The sequence below is a fragment of the Verticillium alfalfae genome, genomic scaffold (genome assembly GCF_000150825.1).
Source record: "Verticillium alfalfae VaMs.102 supercont1.12 genomic scaffold, whole genome shotgun sequence".
Classification (NCBI taxonomy): domain Eukaryota; kingdom Fungi; phylum Ascomycota; class Sordariomycetes; order Glomerellales; family Plectosphaerellaceae; genus Verticillium; species Verticillium alfalfae.
The window spans coordinates 1,153,494-1,167,235 of NW_003315027.1; the positions used below are offsets into that span (position 1 = coordinate 1,153,494).

At 59.7% G+C, this 13,742-nt stretch overlaps 7 protein-coding genes across 7 annotated transcripts in view; 3 read left to right on the top strand and 4 right to left on the bottom strand.

Moving 5' to 3' along the window:
* The window catches only part of VDBG_08589 (malate dehydrogenase), a gene marked incomplete at both ends in the record, with an annotated part of 1,338 nt that extends 1,178 nt beyond the window's left edge, over positions 1–160 (bottom strand). The window contains one exon of the mRNA XM_003001498.1: positions 70–160. Coding sequence (XP_003001544.1) covers positions 70–120 — 51 coding nt within the window. The remainder of the gene's footprint in view (positions 1–69) is intronic.
* A 395-nt stretch (positions 161–555) lies between these two features.
* On the top strand, positions 556–2,314 carry VDBG_08590 (C2HC5 finger protein; the record flags this gene model as incomplete). Its single annotated transcript, XM_003001499.1, has 2 exons — positions 556–2,250; positions 2,302–2,314. The coding sequence occupies 2 exons, from the start codon at positions 647–649 to the stop codon at positions 2,312–2,314; spliced, it is 1,617 nt and encodes a 538-aa protein (XP_003001545.1).
* Positions 2,315–4,107: 1,793 nt separating this feature from the next.
* VDBG_08591 (conserved hypothetical protein) lies at positions 4,108–5,561 on the top strand (the record flags this gene model as incomplete). The annotated part of the gene is made up of 4 exons (XM_003001500.1): positions 4,108–4,257; positions 4,307–4,700; positions 4,778–5,329; positions 5,506–5,561. The coding sequence occupies 4 exons, from the start codon at positions 4,108–4,110 to the stop codon at positions 5,559–5,561; spliced, it is 1,152 nt and encodes a 383-aa protein (XP_003001546.1).
* A 261-nt stretch (positions 5,562–5,822) lies between these two features.
* VDBG_08592 (predicted protein) lies at positions 5,823–6,521 on the bottom strand (the record flags this gene model as incomplete). The annotated part of the gene is made up of 1 exon (XM_003001501.1): positions 5,823–6,521. The coding sequence occupies one exon, from the start codon at positions 6,519–6,521 to the stop codon at positions 5,823–5,825; it is 699 nt and encodes a 232-aa protein (XP_003001547.1).
* A 1,043-nt stretch (positions 6,522–7,564) lies between these two features.
* Positions 7,565–9,889, bottom strand: VDBG_08593 (beta-glucosidase; the record flags this gene model as incomplete). Its single annotated transcript, XM_003001502.1, has 3 exons — positions 7,565–8,007; positions 8,102–9,755; positions 9,866–9,889. 3 exons carry the CDS (start codon positions 9,887–9,889, stop codon positions 7,565–7,567), a joined length of 2,121 nt encoding a protein of 706 aa, XP_003001548.1.
* Positions 9,890–11,676: 1,787 nt separating this feature from the next.
* Positions 11,677–13,115, top strand: VDBG_08594 (lolT-1; the record flags this gene model as incomplete). The annotated part of the gene is made up of 2 exons (XM_003001503.1): positions 11,677–11,782; positions 11,899–13,115. 2 exons carry the CDS (start codon positions 11,677–11,679, stop codon positions 13,113–13,115), a joined length of 1,323 nt encoding a protein of 440 aa, XP_003001549.1.
* A 439-nt stretch (positions 13,116–13,554) lies between these two features.
* The window catches only part of VDBG_08595 (endothiapepsin), a gene marked incomplete at both ends in the record, with an annotated part of 1,386 nt that continues 1,198 nt past the window's right edge, over positions 13,555–13,742 (bottom strand). Inside the window, one exon of the mRNA XM_003001504.1 lies at positions 13,555–13,695. Within this exon, the coding sequence (XP_003001550.1) occupies positions 13,555–13,695 (141 nt within the window). The remainder of the gene's footprint in view (positions 13,696–13,742) is intronic.

A 13,742-nucleotide genomic window follows, 5' to 3' on the forward strand; every position in this document is an offset into this window, starting at 1 on the left:
GAGTTGCAGCTTCGCAGCTGGACAGCTCTCGGCTCCGAGCGAATGAAGGGGACAGGGAGGAAGACGTACGTCACGGGCGGTAGCCGAGAACATGCGGCGCTGGATCCTGGGGGCGAACATTGTGAGTGAAGGGGCTGCTGAAGACGGCCCTGGAGAATGTGCTGATGACGGACGGGTTGGGTATAGAAGTGATGGAAGGATGTAGAGCGCGAAATAATAAGGACGAGGAAGGGGGATGGTGTGCCGTGAAAAAAGATGGGCGCCGACATGGTATGTCTGGCAGCCATTCGTCGCTGTGGTTCGTTGAGCTGGGAAGGCCACTAGCGCTACCCAAAGTAGAATAGCGCCATCTCACTCGTTGGCCTTCCCATTGTATCCGGTTGATTCCGGGGGAGGGTCGGCGAAATGTCGGGTTGCCTGGAGTGCCCGTCGTCCGACAAAGCCCAAGCTTGACTATTGACGAGGGGGGGGGGGCTTGGCCGGCTGAGTCTGTCGGTGACGTGGGGTTGTGGCCCTGTGCATCACAATGAATCACTGAAGCTTGCCTAGCTCGTCTAAACGCGAGGGACCTACCTATTGATAGAAAACCAAGCACCTCGCCGTGATCAACCGTCCACCACCAGCTAAAACCGACCAGCGGATCATCATGTCGCTCGTGCAGCTACAGCGACTGCTACCGCTGCCGGAAGAGGAATTGAAGCAGATCCTTGACTATGGCGCGACATTATCCAAGTCCGAGGCCGCTGAGCATTTCGGTAACCTGTTGGGCGACTCCCCGCAAGCCATAGAATTCATCTCTTCGTTCAACTCGCGACGCAAAGACACCAAACCCGTGCCAGCCCCAAATTACACACCAGAAGCAAGCTCTGCGAACAACAGCGATGCGCCAAACGATGGTGTCCCCAGGCCGAGGCGAGGGCAGAAGAAGAAGAAGCCGGCCTTGCACACCCCTCCTCCCCGACAAGTCGACGCCTTGCCCACGCCTGGTCTCAGCTACAGCAAGAAGAGTCAGCAAGAAGACTACATTGGCAAGCGACCGAGTCCCGCGCCCGCTGCGGCAGCCAGCTCCTCGGCATCCAAGCCTCCCGCGAAGGGGGCGACACCCGCTCCTGCTCCTGCCCCTGCCCCTCCGGCGCAGAGAACAGCCGCCGGCTACCTTATATCAGAGGGCCCGCAAAAGGCGAAGGCCAAGTCCAACCCTGTGAGCCGCTCGTCGACACCCAAACCCGGCGCGACGACCAAGGTGTCCATCGCTGGCGGCACGCCTATGGCTGGTGCCTCGACCGCCCTCAACGACCTCGATGCTGCCATCAGAACGCTTGAGATGACGACAAACCCCACACTACAGGACAACGTCAACGCCCGTCGGTGCAACTGTGTTGGTGCACGCCATGGCGTCCAGGCGGCAGCTCCAAACTGTCTGTCCTGCGGCAAAGTCATCTGCCTTAAGGAGGGACTTGGTCCATGTACTTTCTGTGGAGCGCCGCTCCTCAGCTCTGCAGACGTTCAGGCCATGGTCCAAGAACTCAAGCTTGAGAGAGGTCGGGAGAAGATGGCAGCCGATAGGGAAATTCACAAACGTGCCGAAGTCAGCAAGAAACCGGCCCCTTTCAGTCAGTTTAAAACAAGCAGCAGCAGCAACAGCCCTGCCGATAATTCGCAGTTGTCCGAGGCGGAAGCTAGGGCCAAGGCACATAGAGACAAGCTATTGAACTTTCAGGCTCAGAACCCGCAGCGGACAACGGTGCGCGACGAGGCGGCAGACTTTGACGTTTCTGGGGCTGTGGCCGGGACGGGGGGCAACATGTGGTCGACGCCAGAGGAGCGGGCGAAGGAGCTAAAGCGGCAGCAGAAGATTCTTCGCGAGATGGAGTGGAATGCCCGTCCCGAGTACGAAAAGCGACGTCAAATCGTCAGTATCGATCTTGTGGGCGGACGGGTTGTGAAGAAGATGGCGGCTGTCGAGCGGCCGCCGTCACCAGAGCAGGAAGAGGATGACTACCAAAGGGACCAGGAGAACTATACACCACAGCCTCAAGGTGGCGGGGGTGCTTTTAGCCGCAACCCCCTCCTAGGCCACATGATTAAGCCCGTTTACGAGCCGAAAGGAAAGGCAGCGGAGCTTCAAGGCCGGCGGGATCGCAAGACGCAGTGGCGGCGGGTGCAAGATGACCTTCGGGATAACGAGGCTGTGATATTAGATGGAGGCGCGCATGGACACGCATCGACAGCGGATGAGCCGGCATGCGGGTGAGTTGAAGGCTTTGATGCCCCATTAATACCAGCATCTGAATATGACAGTGACGTGAGGTGAATCATTCTCAGCAAAGCGAAGCTGATGAACGTGGTGTTTCAGACAAAACCTCGTCGCTGGGAGAGTGTGCTCCAAGTTGACAAAACACGACTTGACCAATCATTAGAGCGATTGCCGCGGCAAAAGCAAACAAGATTTGGTGCACGTGACTTCGTGTCGTCCTGATCCCAGCACCCGCAGCACGCCATCTGTAGAAGGACAAGTGGGCCGCGAGTCAGGGACGGATGCGAAGGCGGCATAAGCGAGTCGGCCATTTGCAACACCTTGAAGGTCTTTGGTCTGGGTTCAAATTATAGGACGTAGGAGTGACCGAGGCTATGAAAAGGCAAGACAAACAGAGCGATGCTTCCACTGATGCCAGGGAATTGAGAAACAATGAAGGTAATAGGACTGAGGTTGTGGCCATTGGTACTTGCCAAGTTCTCGTGACTCGTTTCGGCCACGCCTGCCCCAGAAGGTCAGGCGTCAAGTTAGCCCCTGCACTGGTCTTGGTCCTCGGGCGGAGAACCCCCAGTGGCAGGCCGCGGTTCGCTGTGTTTGGTCGCTCCAGTGGACCTTGCCAGCCGGTCGCGGGCAGGCACACCCTGACACCCCCAAAGCACCAGCCGGTCGACGCAGTGTGCTGCACCCCCCTCAGGCCCGCTCCTGCCTACAGCTGTCTGGCTGGTGTGCTGCGCAGCGAAAAACGCGTCCGCTGAAGAGTGAGGGGAGGCACACCGCGTTAATCGCTTGCGCCTTCCCCCTTCCCACCTGGATCCGGCTCACACTCAGCGTCTGGACTCACCCAGTGTCTGGACTGGAGCCCACCGCCGCTTCCAATCCAGCTATTCCCTCCTCGTCGTTGTCGTTCTCGTTCAGGCTTACCTTGACGTCCTCATCCGTCCCTTCCTCCTCATCAATTCTACGTTCCCAATTCACCCACCTCATCCCCGACAGGACAGGCGTCAACCTACAGGCCGCGTCACAGCACGCTCGCCTTTCATCTTTCGCCCTCCCGCTCCGGTCATGATCGTACATCCAAGCCCGTCATCCTGACCTCCACCTCACCCGTCTCGGCTCAAACCGCCTCGCCTGGGACGTACACGTACGCGTTTGCCAGGCTTCCACATTTGTACCTTGGACAGCAGCACATCGCAGCCGGTTCACCATCTTCCCATCGCCATCTGAGACACACTCGCAAATACCGCGACCCATCAACGTCAGTCCCAGCATACCCGTACTCGCATGCAAAGTACGACGACCAGCGTTATGGACGCAGTAACCCGGCCGCATCAGCTGGGCCATGCACATACGGGTACAGGCACTACCACTCATGATGCCAACGCCTCCTACGGCCGCTCCCAAATAGGCCACGCCGGTTCTGGCCACGACGGGAGGTTACTGTCGGATAATCTGCATCGATACGCCTCTTCCACCTCGGCGCCCGACGCGCCTGCTGCGGCACCACCCACCCGAGACGCGCCATCACGAAATCCCGCTGTCGCTACCCACCTCGCGCAGCCACCACAACCACACGGTGCCGTCGATGCTCTCCATACCCTCGCACATCTCTCGGACGCTGCCGCCGCCGCTGCCGCACGACGACCACACGCTCCGCCTCATCAATTGACACCCGACGATACGTCCCAAGACACGACACTGACCATCGAGTCGGACAACGTCTTTACCCCGCCTACCAGCCAACCGAGCCAACCCAGCCAGGGCGACGTCCCCAAAAGCCACATGAGCGGACAATCGTCGAGCCAGGAGTCCCAGCTTCTCCAGCTCTCTCGATTGCTGCTGCACAGGACAAAATGTACAACCCCGAGGCGACTTCTCTATCGCGCAAGAGGACAGCCGACGCGGCAGTCAAGGACACCACCGTGTCGCCCGTGCGCGGCGGTCACTCCAGAAACACGAGTGCAGTCTCTTTAGCGTCGACGACGACAAGCACTATTGGCGATGTAAGTTCACGTACAATCTACGCTATGGGAAATTGCTAACCATGTGCAGCTATCGAGCGACCTCAAGACGCGTCTCTCGTACGCCATGGTGAAGTTGAATCACGGCTGGCAGTCACATTCTATCGACGAGGTCGAGTCGATGGCTTCACAAGCCGCTTCACCCACATCCAGTCATTCGACACTGCACGGCCGCTACGAGAACTCGGCTAGCCCTCGAACCGCCATGCTGGCTGCAGCCCGAAGTGGTCCTCACAGCGCGACGACGAGCAGCTCCAACCCGAGTCCGGCGGCATACGATACGTTTTGGAGGGATGGCGCGCAGCCTCTATCTCGTCGTGGTCACAACTCTGCGTCACCGCCAGGCGCCGTACAGCCAGTTCTGAGCCTAGCACCTCCAGCCTCTATCCAGCCTTCACGATCGACAGCCGCCCACAACCCGCGTCGTAATTCCAACCCCCACTACACGCCGACGCTCCTCTCCCATTCCCACAGTGCCTCTCCTCATACGCCTGCCCAACAGAGCTCGCTGCAGGGAACCCCATTACAACGCGTGGGTCGGACGCCCTGGCCGACCCCATTCTGTTTTCGCCCCACCAGAATGTGCGAGAGCAGGACGCTATCGAAACGCTGCTCTTCATGAGCAGCCCCGGCAACTCTACCAACATGAAGCACGGCTACGCACCTGCAATATCATCGTCACAGCCGCTTCCAGGCACACGCCACGCCCTGCCAACGTCGCAGCCCCGAAAGAGCCTACCCAGCCACAGGCCACAGCCGCCTCCCAAGCGTGTTGGCTTTGAGAAGAGCACGAGCATGATGGAAATGGATGTGGATGCTGATTCGCAGACGGGGACCCCTCGAACGGCCGTGCGGAGACGCGTGAACGGAGGATTCGGTCATCGGAGCCAACTGTCGCTGCCGGCGGGCTTGGGGAGCGGACACTCGCGACCGCGGCCAAAGCTGGCGGACGAAGACATTGAGCGGATGCTGGACCGCGTGGCGCAAGCTGATAACGATAGCTCGGACGACGAGGAGATTCTACTGCCAAACAGACGTGAGGGGGAGATTGTAGGTTAGTGGTCAACGGCATCTGGTGGATTTGTAACGAATAATGACTGGCGTTTGGGACGATTATGCCGTTCCTTAGGAACAGGCTCGTTATGTCTGGCGCCTCGAGAAGGAGCTTCGTTCTGGGCGGGGTAGAAAGGTTGGGCCTAAGCCTAAGACGACTTTGAGCCCTGTGAATAGTAAAGATCAGGAGAACACGGCTTTGTACGGCGGGCGGATGTGGCAAGCTATTTTGAATGAGCGAGGTCGTCTAGCAGTAAAATCCGGGCCACCATTAATAACAAGCACATGTGCTCCGTGGTTGACGTGGATTCGCAAGTGAATAGGTAATCATTCGTCGAGAGACTTTGCAGACCCGACGCAATCAAGAAAAAAAAAGGTGTATCTAACAGTTGAAAAGACCCAATGCCTATGTAAAACAGTACCCGTCGTTCGTCATTACATCATGCAGCCGTCATAATCAGCACACGCGCCTCCTGCCTGTCCTTTCCTTTCTTTTACCGCTTGCCGAGCAGATTCTGGACGGAGCCCATGAGGCCGCCACTGCTGCTGCTGCCATGGTGGCTCTGATACGGGGCACCGTAGCCCTGGTTGTACTGGTTCTGCTGCGGGTACTGGCTGCCGTGGTGGCCCCCGTGGTGTTGCTGCTGGTGGTGGGACTGCTTGTGGCTGTTCTTGGAGCTGAAGCGGTCCTCGACCTTGTTGGCGACGATGGAGCCGACGACGGCGCCAGCCATGGCGCCGAGCTTGCCGCCCATGATCTTCTTGCCAATGAAGCCGCCGGCGGCGCCGCCGCCAATGGTGGACATGATGCCGCGGTCGCCGTCCTCGCCAAACTGGGCGTCCGAGCCGGCGGGGCCGTCGCGGCTGTGTTGCTGCTGCTGGTGCTGCTGCTGGTTGTGGCCGCCGTAGGAGGAGTTTTGGTCGGCGTATGTGGGCTGGCCGCCGCCGTACGAGTGGTGGGACTGAGCGCTCGTGGGGCGCGAGTTGGGGTTAGGCGCCGCGCCGTAAGGCGCTAGGTGGTTGTTATTGTTGCTCGAGGGGGCGGGGGAGGCGGCGTACGAGGGCTGAGAGGGGTAGCCCTGGGTTTGGGTGTACGTCGGCTGCTGCTGGGCATACTGGGGCTGGGAGGGGTAGCCTTGGGCCTGGCCGCCGTACGAGGGCTGGCCGTTGCCGTAGTAGTCTGAAGCGGACATTTTGAGGTGTGAGTTGTTGTGAGTTGATCCGATGTGAAAGCTTGAGGTTGCTGCAGATGATGGAAGTCTGGTCTTGTAGGTGATTGCGCTGGTGAGGCGATGTGTGATATGACTTGTTTCTGATCAGGTCAGGTGTGTCTGGCCACGAGGAACATGAACGGCGTCATGGGAAGGAACTGTTATATACCACACACACCCAAGGCTGACGCGGACACATCAAAGGGGCCGAGCAGGCCGGGTCATGGGGACCATGTCCACGGATGGCGAGCTACAGACACCGGCGTCCGAGGCGGGGGCGAAGCTACGGGTTTAGCTGGGCTTAGCACGGCGGGGTGGGTGGGCGTCCGCCAGCAGCAGCAGCCAGCAGCAGCCGCAGGTCTCCGGGGTGTTTTGCGATTGGGCACAGAGCGAGCTCGTCAGATTCTCTGCTGCCTAGGCGCTCTCCCGCTGCTGGCTGCGTACTCACGGTTCTCGTAGTGCAGGTGCGAGGCAGGCGCAGCGCTGTGGCAGGCCCAAAGGCAGACCCAGAGGCAAACCTGAGGTAGGTACCTTAGACAGTGTCTCTTTTGCTTCGGGTGGTACAGGGCTGGCTTCAGCGCAGCGGGGGCTGTGACTTGCGAGCGACCTGCGGGTGACGTGCTCCGCCACTACGCCCCCCCCCCCCCCCCGACAAGCCTCAGCGGGTGGAGGTTTCGGGCAGCCCGAGTGTCATGTGACCTTGGCGGCGTGGCTCTCCTTCCGCGTATGCTTCTCCCCCGTCCTTGGCAACATCACCATTTACTATACCAGAGACTCGGAATTCGGCCTTGGCTTTCGGTCTCGCATCCCACCCAATGACTCGCATCAGGCACGAGTGTGCCTTGGCGAAGATCAAGCTTCTCATCCACCCCAGCCTCGCATTCGTCAAACCATGAAGCGCGTTAAACATCCCGCAACGTCACCAGCTGCGGCCATTTGATTCGACGGCTCTATTTTTGACTACCGCTATCACGATTGCCATGCATCCGCTGGAAGCCTCTCCCGCTCTAGTGTCAGATCACTGATCATGCGGCGCCTCTTGCCGCACGCGGTGGTCCGCCCGTCACTTCAATCCTCGCCTCAAGCCTGATGTCCCCGGCTCGACGCGCCACCTTGACGCCGATTGGTGCCTGCGGCACGATCCAGTTCTGGCTGGTGACGTCCCAGTAGCTCAGGTCCTTTGCGCCGCCAGGCGGGGAAACGTCACCCGTGCCCCGGACGCGCCCAGCCGCGAGCTTGAGCTTTGGCGAAATCCGCGCAGCTGCTTGGGGGGGCGTAGCCGGGCGCGCTTTGGCGGCAGCGTGATGTACACACTGCGCGACCTCGGCGCCGGCCACCTCGCCCGTGTTTGTAATCGTTGCCGTGACCTCGGCGACGTCATCAAAGAGGTCGATGCGTCCGCCTGGTCCCGTCTCTCCCAACGCGCTGGGCCGCCAATGGCCACCGAGTTGATGGCGATGTTCGAGTACTCGTATTTCGTGTAAGCTGACTTAGATTAGCAGTTGCCCATCCCTTTGCTCATCACCTACAAGCAGACACAGCAGAAAGGAACGTGAACTCACACAGCCCGAAGCCAAACTCGAAACGCGGCTCAATGTTCTGCGCGTCAAAGTGGCGGTAGTCGACATACAGCCCCTCGCTAAAGTTGTCATCGCCGCCGTTGCGAATCACCTTGCTGCTGTAGTCGTTCTCAGACTTGGCGATCGTGTAAGGCAGCTTGCCGTTGGGGTTGGTCGAGCCCCAAACAATGTCGACGACAGCGTTACCGTTCTCCTGCGACGGCAGACCGCCCCAGACAACAGCCTTGACGCTGGGCAGCGCCAGGATCCTCTCGAGGATCACGGCGCCCGTGCTGTGCACGACGACCACAACGTTATCGTTGACGGCAGCCACGGCGGCCACCAGCTCGTTTCCATCGTTCCAGGGGTCCAGGTTGTTGCGATCGCCGACGTTGCCCTCAACCGTGAGGTAGCCCTCGCCCGAGTTGGCCGTGATGAAGACGAGCGCAACATCGGCACCAGTGGCTGCCCTAGCACCAGCTGCTGTATCATCCGTGGTACTCGACACAATGTCGGTTCCGTCGGCCGCGGCCTGCACCTTGATTGCGTCAAGTGGCGCAACGAGGTACGGGTACTCAACAGCACCCGAGCCCCAGCCCATGCCGAGGGCGCCCTCGTTGCAGCCCTGGTCGACGCACGAGTTGATGCCGTTGGGGTTCTGGATCGATGATGATCCAATGACGGCGATGCTGCCCGGGGCCTTGAGAGGCAAGATGGCGTCTTCGTTTTTCAGGAGCACGGTACCGTCGCGGGCGCAAGCGCGGACGTTTTCGGCGTGGTTGGCCTGAACGTTGGCCTGGATGTTGACGGGCGGATAGCCGCCGTCCTGGCCGAGGAGATACCAACCTGCAAGAATGCGGCGGCCCATGTCCTCGAGCCTCGACTGCTCGACTTCTCCGGCGTCAATGGCAGCCTGAAGCTTGGGGCCCCAGAGCTCGTCGCCGCCGCCCCAGCCGGAGCCGGGCATCGACATGTCCATACCGGCGTTGGCTGCACCCGATGTCGTCTGCTGGGCCACGAACCAATCACTCATGACGTAGCCAGGGAATCCGAGCTCCGTCTTTAGCAGGTCGTTGAGGACGCCGCTGTTCTCGCACGCGTGGGTGCCGTTGACACGGTTGTAAGAGCACATGACAGCTGCCACGTTGGCGCGCAGCGTGTCGGCAAAAGGCCACAGGTATAGCTCGTGCATGGTGCGGTCGTCGACATTGCTGCTGATCTGCTCACGGTTGATCTCCTGCTCGTTGACGATGAAGTGCTTGGCTGTCGCCTGCACGCCGCCCGCCTGCAGAGCCTCGACAGTCACTTGCGACGCGATGCCCTGGAGGTATGGATCGGGCGCGAAACCCTCCCAGTTGCGGCCGCCCTCGGCGTTCTTGCCGAGAGCGCCCGGGGCCGGACCAAGGATGACGTTGACGCCGGTGCCCTTGAATTCGGCGGCGAGGTAGGCGCCGCGCTGACGGATGAGCTCGACGTCCCACGTCGAGGCAGCCTGCACGGCGGGCGTGAAGGCCGTTATGCTCTTGCCCCAGCGCACTCCGAGGGGTCCATCGTGCAGGCAGAGCGAGGGGTAGCCGATCGAAGACACGGGGCTCGTGTTACCGATGCAGGGACCATTGGGCGCCTGATTCCAACCAATGCCGGTGACGATGCCAATCTTCTCCTCCTGCGTCAGCTTCGCGAGTGCCGCCTCGGCTTTAGCATAGGCTGCGTCCCAGGCTGCATTGTTCGTTTGCGCAAGGCCTGAAGGGTCGACGCCGCTAGGACGGCGAGGAGCTTGTTGACGTGCATGGTGGGAGAGGGGGAGGGGCTGAAGGCCAGATGGTGAACGACCTGGGTCTGTCTGTTCTGCTCCAGAGATCGATGCCCTTGGTAGAGGGTTGAGCGCGGTGATGTCCTCAACGGAGCCAGTGCTCGTCTTATAAGCAGATGGACGTTCCCCGTTGCGTGGGTCAAGGTTTACCCAGGCGTCCACGCCGCGGTGTCTGCATCCCCGTATCCCATGCCTGCTTGCCGCCAAATGCCATCAATCAAAGGCAGTCGCTTGTGTGGGCTGCCAATGTAAAGGGCCGAGTGATTGCAGCTAGAACCCGGCAACGTGACGTCCGGACGGCCTTGGCCCTCGTCTTGGTCCCGCGGCCAGGACAGGCAGGATGTGCGCCAGCAAACAGCGTCGCTGCGGTTGTGGGCTCGGGAGACTTTGCGCCGGCTTGGTGCGGTCGTGGTCCGCGGGCCGGGTTGCCCTCGATTTGATTGGGAAGGGTATATCTTGCAGCTTGTAGAGGCAGCACAGAGGACCGCGGAAGGAGACTCCCGCAAGGGGTGGCCCCGGAAGTCAGAGCCAAGGCCAGGGGCAGGGCCATGGCCAGGGGGGTGTTAGAAGGGATCGTCATTGCGGGGAATAGCGAGCCAAGAAGAGGGGGAAATGTCTACTTCACACTGGACTTTGTAGTATGCGGGGGAGGCACCCAGGACAATTAAACGTGGACGACGACCTTGGGGGCCCTACATGTGGTTGTGCCTCTTGTGCTGGCGCGAACCGGCATTTGGTGTGCCTCGGTTTTGAGGGGCGCCCATAGGCCCATGTCCATAGGCTCCTCCTCATGAGAGATCCCTGCTCGATTCAGGGGATGCGCTGCATGTTCAGAGTATCCTTCTAGGTACACTTTCCCCACGGTACGTCGCATCGCCGAGGTCTGCATAGCGTCGCATCGTTCTCTTGCCTCCTGTCCGCGCACTATCTATCTCGCAGAAGCCGGAATGAGGCCGATTCGCATGGCTTGGCGCGACACTCGTGAGCTCTCCCCTGGCCCTGATCTAGGTGGCACTGACACGCTCACTGACACGGCTCGGTAATCTCGGAGGCTTCTGGGAGGGGAGCTTCTCCTTTTTTGGGTTTTAGAGTTATCGAGGCTCATCTTTCCTCAGAGGGACCCGCCTACCACCGAAGAAGCCGGTGATCATCGCACGCCGGCAGTTGGTTTGAACTTGAACACCTCGGGCATGGCTGCTTCGCTTTGACCTTTTGCCCTTGTACAAGTATGGTGATATCTTCGGGTCGGTGGGTCGCAATCGCAAGCTGTGAGCCCGGCAATTCCAGCCAGCTTTGGGCAATCCTCTTATTCCCTCAAAATCACAATTAACTGATCTGAAGCTAGCTGACCAGGGCATTTGCCAAGTCCCCCGCGCATTGAGCGAAACCGATTATCGAGATAGTGTCTACTACCACCTCGAATGGCTTGCATTTGTAATCGCGTAGTTGCCAGACTCACTTAAATGTCAGACGGCGCATTCAGAGACCGGGTTGGTCGCGACGCTTGTCCTATCGTCGTGTCGATGCGGTCGGGTCGGTACGCCCTTCGTGATGACGAGCCGCGCGGCGAATCATGTGTCGTCCTCTATGCTGAATATGGGGTTAGGAGGATGACTCTGCAACACGACAACACTGCGTAAGTGAGTCACGAACAACGCTGTGAAGCTCGTATAAGCTGCGAGTCGAGCCTCAGGGACGCAATCAAAAAGTCTGCTCAAACTTGTTGACTAGTCCACCCCGTTCTCAAACCCCAATCGCCAGAGCCATGACCACCCTTGTGGACAGGACCGTGTCCAAGACACCCGTTGAGTTTGGCCCCGCCTTGCTCAAGGACTTTCTCATTGACCCTGAGTATCACAACCTCAACCATGGTCCGTGATAACGTCCCCCTCATAACGGATGAAGGTTGCTGACTGGATAGGCTCTTTTGGCACATATCCCAGGGCTGTGCATGAGAAGCGCCTTGACTATCTGACCCGTGCCGAAGCGCAGTCTGACATCTTCCTCCGCCACCAGTACCCCGCTCTCCTGGAAGAATCCCGCGCTGCTCTCGCTGAGCACCTCAACGCTCCGGTTGAGACGCTCATCCTGGCAGCCAATGCCACGACGGCTCTCAACATCATCATTCGTAACTTCACCTGGGCCGACGATGGGAAAGATGAGATCATCTCCTTCAGCACCATCTACGGCGCGTGCGAGAAGACGGTCGAGTACCTCATCGATACGAACCCGGGCCGCCTCTCGTCGCGAACTATCCCGCTGACGTACCCTCTCGAAGACGACACCATCGTCGACCTCTTCCGTGCAGCCGTTGAAAAGTCCCGTAGCGAAGGTAAGCGTCCGCGCGTCGCCATCTACGACGTCGTCACGTCCCAGCCAGGCGTGCGCTTCCCCTTCGAGGCCGTCACCAAGGCTTGCCGCGAGCTTGGCGTCGTCAGTCTCGTCGATGGTGCGCAGGGCATCGGCATGGTGCCCATAGATCTCACCGCCCTCGACGCCGACTACTTCCTGAGCAACTGCCACAAGTGGCTCCACGTGCCCCGCGGCTGCGCCGTCGTCTACGTGCCCGTCCGAAACCACGCCCAGATCACGAGCACGCTGCCCACGAGCCACAGCTACGTCACCCAGACGGGGCCCAACGCCAAGCCGCGCGCGTCCACCGACGAGGTCGACCCCGTCGCCTTTGCCCAGCGTTTCGCCTTCATCGGCGCCTGGGAGGTGAGCCCCTACTGCTGCGTCAAGGATGCGGTCCAGTGGCGCAAGGACGTCCTCGGTGGCGAGCAGCGCATCCTCGACTACCTGTGGAAGCTGGCAAAGGAGGGCGGTCGCAAGACGGCCGAGATCCTGGGCACCGAGGTGCTCGACAACGTTGCGGGCACCCTGACCAACTGTGCCATGGTCAACGTGTTCCTGCCCATCGAGGCGCCGGCCGAGGATGAGCTGCTATCGCAGCGTTCGTCATCAAGGTGCTCAGGGAGGAGTACAAGACGTTTGTCCCTGTGGGTGTCCATGGTGGGCGCTGGTATGCGCGCATCAGCGCGCAGGTCTACCTTGGTCTCGAGGACTTTGTCTGGGCTGGCGAGACGCTCAAGGCGGTCTGCGAGAAGATTGCCAAGGGCGAGTACAAGCAGTAGCTTCTCTACAGGTGACGAACCGTGTCATAATATCACCAGACTGTCGTTTCCTCGCTACCTTTCCTGTTGATAAATCACTATGAAATGTGTTGCAGGATACGCCTTGTCATGTTATCTCTCTGTGAACACATTACCCACCGCACTGCTAAATTTTTGAAGACGAATGTCGATGAAGAGCAGAGGTAGTTGTGTATCTCAGATTCACAGTATCGAGGAGCAAGTCGCTGGCGTACACGCAAGTCATGACTACAGACGATTTGAGACATGTTGGGTGTGGCAAAATCACGATCTCGCGCACCGGTTTATTTGCCAGTCATACGAGGCAGACGTCATGTATTCATAAGGATAAATAAGAAGATCTATATGTACCACCCGAGTATCGCCGTCAACGCCGGCACGGCGCCAACCAGAACTAGGCTCGATGCCCTTGCGGGCCCAGCCGAGCTCTCATTGACCACACTGCGCGAGTATTAGCTCGGCTGAGGGTTGGTCGCTGGCACTCTCGCGACTCACCCTCTTAGGGGTTGCGTTTCGCCCGTCCCCTGTTGTTGCTGCTGCTGCTGACCCAGCTGCGTGGGTCGGGCTTGGCCGTCTGCGTGCTCGGCGAAACCGAGAGAATTGTTGCCGCCATTGAAGGCCACGAACTGCGTCTTGAACATGACGTCGCCGTACACCTGAACGTTCGAAGTGGTCGGAA